This window comes from Protobothrops mucrosquamatus, unplaced genomic scaffold (assembly GCF_001527695.2).
Source record: "Protobothrops mucrosquamatus isolate PMUCROS unplaced genomic scaffold, P.Mucros_1.0 scaffold807, whole genome shotgun sequence".
NCBI classification, from domain to species: Eukaryota; Metazoa; Chordata; class Lepidosauria; order Squamata; family Viperidae; genus Protobothrops; species Protobothrops mucrosquamatus.
The window spans coordinates 282078-292170 of NW_015387072.1; the positions used below are offsets into that span (position 1 = coordinate 282078).

General features: G+C 39.6%; 1 protein-coding gene across 1 annotated transcript; it reads right to left on the reverse strand.

Annotated features, from left to right (window-relative positions):
* Positions 1-424: 424 nt before the first annotated feature.
* On the reverse strand, positions 425-5796 carry RHBDD2 (rhomboid domain containing 2). The gene is made up of 4 exons (XM_015818881.1): positions 5618-5796; positions 3208-3609; positions 2544-2694; positions 425-1180 (listed from the first exon to the last, which is right to left on the reverse strand). Exons 1-4 carry the CDS (start codon positions 5769-5771, stop codon positions 838-840), a joined length of 1050 nt encoding a protein of 349 aa, XP_015674367.1. The 5' UTR covers positions 5772-5796; the 3' UTR covers positions 425-837.
* Between the last annotated feature and the right edge of the window lie 4297 nt (positions 5797-10093).

The following is a 10093-nucleotide window of genomic DNA, read 5'->3' on the forward strand; positions in this document are numbered from 1 at the left end:
TTTTATCGTAGTTGCAGCTTATCACACTTTACAGTAATATCATATGTTTGCCAAGGTTATGCCATCCAAGAGAACATAGTGGAAAGATGCCAGATCTGTTAAACAAAATAATGCCCATGACTGTGCCTGGGAGAAAATTCTCATGGTTTCACAAGAAACCTTCCATAGTTCATGCTGTATAGCTTCTTTTGAACTGGAAACATCATAGATTGAAACTGGGATCTTCTGTATGTAGAGCATGACTTTCACGAATATAGTCCTTACCAGAACCAGCTGGCTACACTTCTTAATGTGATCTATACCAAACCTATCTAAAATAGATTTTTAAAATTAATTACAAGTCATGTATACAATAATCAGGGGTTTAAGCCAAGATGCTCAGCTGACAAGAACAGACATATCCCATGCATGGGCAACAATTTTTTAAAAAATATCCTAAACAACTTTCTTGCCAGCCAAATATTAAGGAAACAACAGTTTTATCAGTAGCACAATAAAACCAACCCTAAACTGTCCAGTGCCTCAAACAATCAATCAATGGAAAATTTCCATCATTATAAAATTGGTCAGATGCAGAAAGGAGATACAACTTGAAGCTATGAAGGCCATAGTCATCACCCAAAGTTAATGCACAAATTAAGTTTCAGCATTAAGCAGCAGAGAGATTGTTGTCACTTGGTCCCACCAGGTTGCCACAAGACAGAGAATGGTCCCTTTCTTCAATTGGATCCAAGCTTCTCAGGATCTCCAATTTTTTTATCACTTAGAAGAGACTCCCTTCTCAGGGAAACCACTGTTACGGTTGCATAGTCCAATATTTGCAGATACCTACTAGACTCAGCCTACATGAATTTGACAAACGTCTTCTGATTTGGAGGCAGCTCCCACAGTCGGAAACCCTGGTGCTTGGTGGGCACCCAAGTCACCTGTCTTCACAGGCATCCATGAATTAGCACCAACAAAATGAGAAACAGGTGGTAGTCCTGCTGGTGAGTGGGAATGGTTCTGGATACACAATTCTCCCATAGCGCCAGCAGTAGGAGGCAGTGCAGGACTTTGAAAAGATGATAGTCCGGGTGCTGGAATTTGTGCGTTAGGATACTGCATGTGCATGGCAAGCAACGGAGGAGGGGGGCTGTGATAAGTCTGAGTGGGATAAGAACCTGGCACTGGATTTAACCTGAAAGAGACAGAAAAGAGATGTGTTAATACAAGGGTCTCCAACCTTTCTGGATTGGCGGCCCGGTGGGAGAGGAAGGGGCAGGGGCCTTACGTGTGCATAGGCCAACGTGAATGTAGCTACACATGCATGCGCACGAATAGGCCGCGAGCATGCACGCCAGAGACACCGGTCCTTGTGAGGCTTGTGCTGCCGCCACCAGGCTCGCAACAATGCCACTATCAGCATGAGGATCACGCCACTGCTGCCCCATGAGACTTGCGCCGCGGCCTGCGCAAGGCTCACGCCGCCGCCTGCCTGGCACTTGCAGCACTGCCACCGCCTGTGCAAGGTTAGTGGCAATGCTGCTGCCTGCATGTGGTGTGCTACCGCCCATGTACCGCTAGCAGCACTGCTGCAGCCTGCGCAAGGTTCGTGGCAACGCCATCGCCCGCACGGTACTAGCGACGCTGCCACCACCTGTGCAACACTCATGGCAATGGTGGCATGAGGGGGGGGTGAGCTACTCATGCAGCCCAGTGACCAAGAGGCCACAGCCCGGTAGTGGGCCGTAGCCCATAGGTGGGGATCTCTGTGTTAATAGACTAAATTCACAAGGTGACCCGCCCAGCTAAGTGACCCGCCCAGCTAAGTGACCCGCCCAGCTAATTATTATTATTATGAAGGCAGGAGTTACATAGATGCCATGGGAATTATATATTTTTGTTAATTTTTATCCCATCTTTTAATAAATAACTCAAGATGCCAAACATATATAATACTCCCACCTATTTTCCCAACAACTATCCTGTGAGATCAATTTCAGCAATTTCAGCCTTTCTAATATGTAAAGAACAAATGCTACATTAACCAGGGTACTCTTTGTTAAAGCTCATGTGTTCCTGTTCTGGGAACAAATTGAGAAATGAATACTCAGTTCCTACTAACAGCTGTCCTGGACCTGAAGATCTAAAGGAAAGCATATCTAAAGAATGGTTGCTGGGATTGGGTATGTCTACTTTGTAATTCTTAGACACATAACACAAATTTACAAAATAAAACATTATATCTAAGAGGGAAACGTATGTCAAAACTATGTGTTAAGATTAAAACTGTCAATATTTAACATTAACACATTCAACAGAATGTACCTTTATCTCAGATATACATTTTTTATATAGTGAGGCTACAACTTCCCTTATTTACAAGCTCATATGAAAGATAATTTTGATCTAAATGTAGGATTAAAAACAGAATTATTTTTGAGCTGCATCAATTAACCAAGTCATCAAATTTTAAATTCTGTGAAGTTACTGAAACTTTGAGAAATACTGTTATTAGTAGAAAATTAAACAGTAAGCATTATGATAGCTAGCAGACTTACTTTCGATTCTGGAAAGCGCTTCTTTCTGCCAGGGATCCTGGAATATATTTTACCCCGGGAATTCTTTTCAACAGCCGGAAAGGGAACTTCTGATCTAAACAAGAGGCTGTTGATTCAGAGAAATCCAAAGCAAAGCAGTAACCATGACCATCTAAAATTTAGCAGTTAAGGAGAGCCAGAAAAAGGATGTGAAAGAAGGCATTTTTAAGCCTGGTCTTCTGAATATATTTTTCTGAGATTGCTTTAAAATGTTCAGAAACTTCAATGGAAGCACAGAACACCAATATTATATTTTCTTCACTTCCTTACATATTGTATTTTTGAACTGCACTAACAAGAAACGAAGGTCTCAAGAATGTAAAGTGGCTGACTTGCTACTTATATTTAGTGTAATTTGCTACCTTTGCAACTTTAGGTAGGGGCAATCTATTCAGTCCATTCAAGCAATAGCTAAAACAGTCTTGATATATCTGGAAAACCCCAAAATGGAAAAGATTGTTGATGGGTTAATATAATAAATCATTAAAGAAAATAAGCTTCAAGTGTATCTGTGCCATTTATAACGCAGACGGTCATCTATCCTAAACGTTTTAGAAGTATTCTTTAGATATGGAAGATGCAACTTGATAAGTTAAAAGTTATGCAATTCATTATAAAAAGATACATATATTCCCAATTAAGAGGCCACAGAGATTTGCTAGGAAAGAAGAACTTGGGAAAATCCAGGCCACACAAAGCAGCAACCAGGGCACAAGTGTCATGTGGACGTTCACTCCAAAGAGCACTGTTCTCCTCATTCGAGAACGAGCAATTGATGCAGCCAGCATGGCAAAAGCCACAGGAACGAATCCTTCAGCATCCGTCATCTTCAACATGCCGGATGCCATAGTCCTGAGTACAAGGTAGAGTAGAGCTAAGGAAACCGCAAATGCCAGAGTGAGGAAGGAGTGCTTCACAGTCCCCACCATCTTCTCAAAGCTGCCAGCAAAGTACCAGATGATAACAGCACTGCATACCAAGGAGATTACATCCTCATAAACAAAGATGTAGGTCACCAACCTATAAACTGCAAAAAGAGCCAAGTTGGCAAATAAATAATAGACAAGAAGCTGACACTCTGAAATCATTCCTAATTTATTCATAGCTTTGGAAGAATGCTGCTAACTCCAAAGACAAGGGGAACTGAAAGGCTGGGATAGGGTTAAGGAGGATGGAGAGCTGCATTAAATCAAAAGTCCAGAATCAGAAGAGTGTTGGGTTTAGTGAAGTATTTTTTTTATCTAATTTACATAGCCGCCCATCTCACCAGAAACTACTCTGGGCAGTGTACAACAAGCCAGAACAGTTTATAAATACATAAAACTACTTACCAGTTAATTATAAAAACATTTTTAAAATAAACCAAACAAAATAACAGATGGAGGGATGTTAATAATAGAGTTATCTCACAAGTTTACCCATCTCGTGGGGTCCCCAGGCTTTCTGACATTACCAGATCTTAAGGGATTCTCAGAAGCTCATGAGACTAAACTCATTTCAGGTGGCAGAAGATTCCACAATGTGGGTGCCACCACAGAAAAGGGCCACTGCCTAGGTTGGTCTCCCTAGCTGATAGCACGTGTAAAGTATACCTTACAAAGCTTGTGATCTGGCCATTTTCTAACAAAGTGAACATGCCTGGTTTTGCAAGGTTGGAGAGAGGAGATGCAGGCATATTAATTTGGTCAGCCTGAAGAAACACATAAGTTTATTTGTTCTTCTGGATTTTTAAATATTTGACAAAATTAGCAATAATAGTCTTTTGAATTGCCTAGAAGAGGGGGGGCAGTATTTACTCTGAGATATTTCTAGTTCTTCCTAAAACTGTATATTCAGTAGTTTGTCTATTGCTTACAACAGCATTCCAATTTATTTAGCAAATGTATACACTGCCTATTCCCTTAACAATTTAGGGTGTCTCGTAAAGATGCAGTTGTAATGTATAAACATAACAGAAAAATCAACAAAAATCAGTAAATATGCTTCAATGTTGCTTGTCCCCTGCATTTCGGCATGTAAAGACAAATCACTGGGAAAAATAATCTGAAGTATGTTTCCATCCATCAATAACATGCAGCTCTACCTGGGAAGTTCCTTAAATTTAAAATCAATGCATGAATAGGGAAGATAAGGGCTAAGAAACTGAAACTTGAAGAGGCAGTGTGCATAGCTGGATGCAGGCTGTCATAAATAAAATGTTTCTGAACAGAAGAGATCCTCAGTTAGACATTCAAATTATTATAAAAATATTAAAGGACCTAGAAAAATGGGGTTTCAGTACAGCTTTTGGCAAATCTAAGCAAATATTAATAGCATGTTTTTTTTGGGGGGAAGGTGCTTTCTCTCATTTTTCAAAATATTGGGAGTGTAACATTTTACAGATAGCCTGCAAATAATCTAGACCTACCTTCCATTCGCTCCTGCTTTGCCAACCATCAAGAAACCTAAACTCAAAATGTAATAGAGAAGGAAGAACTCTGCTATGTAAGATTCCTCTGGAAGGCAGCTGCCTAGATGAATTTTATTAGCCCCAGGAAGAAGCAAGGAATGACTGTGGAAATTAAAGATGGGGACAGTCTAGCAGAGATTAGGAGAAAGGGCCAGATTGTCTTCTATGGAAGCCTTAAAGAAATCAATCTTTGCTAGGATTTTTTTAATTTAAATTTATTTATTTATAAAACTTACAGACCACCCATCTTAGGTCAAGATAATTCTGGGCAGCTTTAATGCCTAAATTAAATAAATGCTGAAAAGCAATAGAATGGCTCCTGTAACGGCCCCAGGACCTCTTTAAGTCCTTTCCAACATAAATCAGCCCGATGTCCTCCATGAAGTACGAAAAACAGAGCCTTCTCGTCTTTATCGTAAATGCTATGGTAGCCTGCTCCTTCCCATGGAAGATCCATTTCCATCTCCCTTGGATTTCACACTCTCCTCTCCCCCCCCCCGAGCTTTCTGAAAAGACTCCACAGGGAAGAACGTAACAGCCGCTACCCGAGGAAGGCAGGAAAAGAGGGATCGTCCCTCGAGCTCACCCTGCCCTTCCCGCACCGCCGCCGGCCGCAGCAAAAACCCCGACAGAAAGTCGTCGGGCAGGTCATTACTTCTGCTCCGCTGCAACAGGCCCAGCCCGGAGACCAACAACGTGAGCAAAATCGTCAGGCAAGTAGCCACGGGAAACTTTTCCATGCTCTCCCGCCTTCACCCTACACACACACACCCGATTTTCAGATCGTCCGGGTTACCAAGCCTTCCGAGTTCTGCTTCCGGGTTAGGTCACAACCAATAGAGCCAAGAACTCAAGACAGACAGGAAGCCCCGCCTTCCCGCTGAACGAACTCTGCGTGGTTTGGCCAGGTGAGGTTGTATCCCCCGCCTGTCCCTAAAAGCAAAGCCTTTCTCCGTTGCCGTGGTAACCGAACACCCAAGGGTCTTCAAACTTGGCCCTTTTATGACTTGTGGACTTTAACTCCCAGAATTCCTCAGCCAGCATGCCTGGCTGAGGAATTCTGGGAGTTGAAGTCCACAAGTCATAAAAGGGCCAAGTTTGAAGACCCCTACCATAATCCGAAATGTTCTTTCAAATAATAACAGCTGCAGAAAGGAGGCAGAGCCAACTAAGGCTCCAAAGCACAAATAGGACAGCTGCAATGGAACCACCCATTTGTGCTGGGTTGAACCTGAGAGCTGGATTCCGTTTAGGTAGTCCTTGACTTACAATAGTTCATTTAGTGACTGTTCAAAGTTACAACGGCATTGGAAAAAGTAACTTATGATCATTTTTCACACTGACAACCGTGATCAAAATGCAGATGCTTGGCAAATGGTTCATACTTAGGACCACTGCTGTGTCCCAAGGTCATGTGATCACTTTTTGCAATCTTCTGACAAGCAAAGTCAATGGGGAAGCCAGATTCACTTAACAGCCGTGTTACTAACTTATCAATTGTAGTGATTCACTTAACAAATGTGGCAGGAAAGTTTGTAAAATGGGGTAAAACTCACTTAAATGTCTCACTTAACAACAGAAATTTTGGGCTCAATTGGGGTCATAAGGACTACCTGTATTGTAGCAGTTCAAGGTACAGGCAAATAGCCAACAATTCTGGAAGCTAAAGTAAGGGAGTTCCTTGAGAGGCCTGGCTATCTTAGTGTAATATGTACTGTATAATAATAAAATTCATCAACTATAGCCTTTTTTTTGGCATAACACCAACATGGAAATGGTTTTATTATTGCCTTTTCTGGGATTTTAGATTTTTATTTCCCAGATTAGTCTGAGATGTTCTGTCTGTCTTCTTTAAAGTGTTCATCACTATATCCAGAGTTGCTTAGATGAAAATTAGGCTAAATAGCTTGGTACAACTGCTTATATTCCCATATATTGCTTTGAGATTATAACAATGATAATATTTTAAACCTGTTTCCATTAATTGAGGTTTGTTTGCTTGTGTACATTCAAGTTAGTCTTAACTTCTGGCAACTACTTAGACAGGTCACTGCAATTTTATTGGCATGGTTTTTCAAAATTGCTTTGTCATTTCTTCGTTCCTAGGGCAAAGAGAGAGTGACTGGCCCAAGATCACTCAACTGACTTTGGGCCTAAAGCAGGATTAGAACTCACAATCGCCTGGTTTCTTGTCTAGTGCCATAAGTACAACACCAAACTGACTCTCTTAATCTGTTTACCAAGTGTATTTTGAAAAATAATCTGAAACTTCTATTTGAGTGGCCCTTTTGAAAGACTGAATTAACTGAATTAAAATTCTATAATTCTGTGATTAGTATCTGAGCTGGCTGAGCTTTTAAGGACTGACCAGAACTGACAAGAAGTACCAGGTAGATTCACAAACTGGTCAAACCAAGTTGATGTTTGCTTGACTCTAACTTAGTGTATTGGTGAATAAATCTGGTGTTCAAATAATTAAATGTCATGATTTAATGTTATATGTGAACAAAATATATCTCAAACCTTGGGCTGTTGCTTAAAATAATTTATTGGTTGTGTACAGGGCAGCTGCAGGCAGATTGTAACTGCATATACATCTAAGTAGAGCCAAAGCTTCCAGTGATTTTCAGCTTTTCTAAGAGCCGTTGGATATAAAGAGATGTTATATTTCTTTAGAAATGGCATCAGCCATGGTTATTCAATCTCTTGAACTGTGTCAAATATGTTGAAAATGTTCGATTTTTAAAAATGCTGAAGAACAGAAATAGACATAAAAATTATTTACAGAACCTATAGACATTTATATTATTGAGCTGTGCAAGAGTTACACTTACAAATTATATTTTAACTATTTTCTACATGATATGAAAACTGCAACAATAGCTTTTATAGACTAAATATTGCAAATTAGGAAAAGCATTCACAACAGAAGACTTTAGGCCAGGGGATAGTGCTTATCTCTGTTTCTAAGCGAGGGAGCCAGCGCTGTCCAAAGATATTTCCATAGTGATGTGGCCAGCACGATTATACATGGAGGCGCACAGAATACTGTTATCTTCCCATCAAAGTGGTACCTATTTATCTTCTCACATTTGTGTGCTGTCAAACTGTTAGGTGGGCAGTACTTGGGCAAGGACGGGAGTTCACTCCGTTGTGCAGCGCTTGGGTCTGAGTGTAGAAACTTGGTTGACTTGGTAGGTAATTAGAAGTATCTAATTGGATTCTGCCCTTGCACCGGAATTAGTTTCAGACAGGGAACAAAACCAGCACAAACCCAGAGACTATTTGGGAAGCGGTTTCATTTCCCCAACTGTCTTGTAATTACTAGAAAAGAGAATCATCCCTGCAGTTGAGTTATCTTTCTGAGATTCTCTTTCAGAGTGTTTAAGGACAATTTTATACCCCAGCTGTTTATAAGGGATGGAGGTACACTTCTAAAGGACAGCAAAATAGGTCCTGGCCCTATATTTTTCAGCATCTCCTTGATATGTAGAATTTCAGAAAAAAATAAACTCAATCTAGTTTTCTTTCAAAGCACCAAAACTAAATCAGAGGGCTTAAAAAAAAGATATTGGCACAACAGAAAAAGGTTTTGTCCCTAGGATCTACAGAAAAATTGCATTATGTACTCATAAAACAAAGCGACTTCTTGAGAAACAAATCTGTTCATCTTCTTGCTTTACCAGGTGAGTATCCCTGCCAGATGGACTGGACGGTCATTTTGGTTGCACGAAACCACAATGTATTTCCACCTGCTGTCTTCTGCCTTGTACTTGCAATCTTTTCCATATTCCTGAGAAAGTCTGCAACTTGTCACACGAAATTTCATGGTACTCTTCTTATATTCCAAATTTTGGATCACGTATGGTTTCCCTGTCACACAGGTGTGGTCAATAAGCTTCTCAGGGGCATGGATGAATGTGTTCAGCCGTTTGCATCCGTTCCTAGTCAAAGCAATCCTTCTATTTTGCATCTCACGGTTGCATCTGTTATGGTCTATGTTATCCAGAAATGTCATATGTTTCCTTTGAAAGGCTTGTGGGCTCTGAGAGCGAGAAATATTGATAACAGAGATGGAGATAAAGAACAGAATCATCATAGATACTCCATTTGAAGCCATTTTCTTTGGTTGGATCTAAAGTTTTCAAAACAGTGAAACTTTAAAAAATGAAAGGCAAATTTACATGTTGACCTGATTACCTATTTATTCCTATTTTCCCGATAGTTATCATTTAGAATTCCATAAATTTGTAGGAAACGTCACAGGAAGGAATTACACTTCATACTGAGCTTTACTGAAGTTCACATAATACATTAAATTGCTTTAATATGAATACACATATTACATACAATTCTTTAACTTAGGAAGTGGCTTTTTGGTTCTGCATACACTCTTATTCAAATTTAGAACTTACCACTATTCAGAATTTGAATTAAATTTACATTAAACTGATTTTACATTGAAAAAGTAAGAAGTAACATGCAAAAGAAATCTGAGAAAAGGACATCTAATTAAATATCTTTACACTACTTCAATTCATTATACTTGTTCATATCTTCAAAACCTGTTTCTGCCATGTCTTATTCCAAGACGCAAACTACTGTCACTTAGAATCCCGATCTTGTACTTTCTTGACCAGCCTGAATCAACCAAGTGAATAATTTTATCTTGGAGAAAATAATTTAATCATGCCCTCAAATAGCTTACTAGGGCAACCTTAAATTTATAGTACTATAATCAAAAGTCTACAACAGTGTAGTATTGTAATTGTGCCTCCACCAATAAGTAAAATGCTTGTAGCATTTGAAAGGGTTCGATAGTCATGGCATGTTGAACATCGGAAAATAAAAACATATTGGCTAGAAAAATATTCATTGAATTTACATTGAAAAAGAGATAATACACAAAAGAAATCTGAGAAAAGGACATCTAACTAAAAATATTATTTTAGTTAGTTAGACAAAAATATTCACTGAATATTTTTCATTGCGATCCTGAATGACTCTAGGATACACATCCACATTTTATTGCAGGGTCTTCTTGTTCTGATAGAATGTGAGT

What these genes read in the sequence shown, in the direction of transcription:
- RHBDD2 (XM_015818881.1), bottom strand. Translation starts at nt 5,771, where the DNA reads ATGGAAAAGTTTCCCGTGGCTACTTGCCTGACGATTTTGCTCACGTTG. An exon ending in CCTCTTAATTGGGAATATAT is followed by an intron (nt 2,695 to 3,207) that starts GTATCTTTTTAT and finishes GCTAAATTTTAG; the next exon opens with ATGGTCATGGTTACTGCTTT. An exon ending in AGCGCTTTCCAGAATCGAAA is followed by an intron (nt 1,181 to 2,543) that starts GTAAGTCTGCTA and finishes TGTCTCTTTCAG; the next exon opens with GTTAAATCCAGTGCCAGGTT.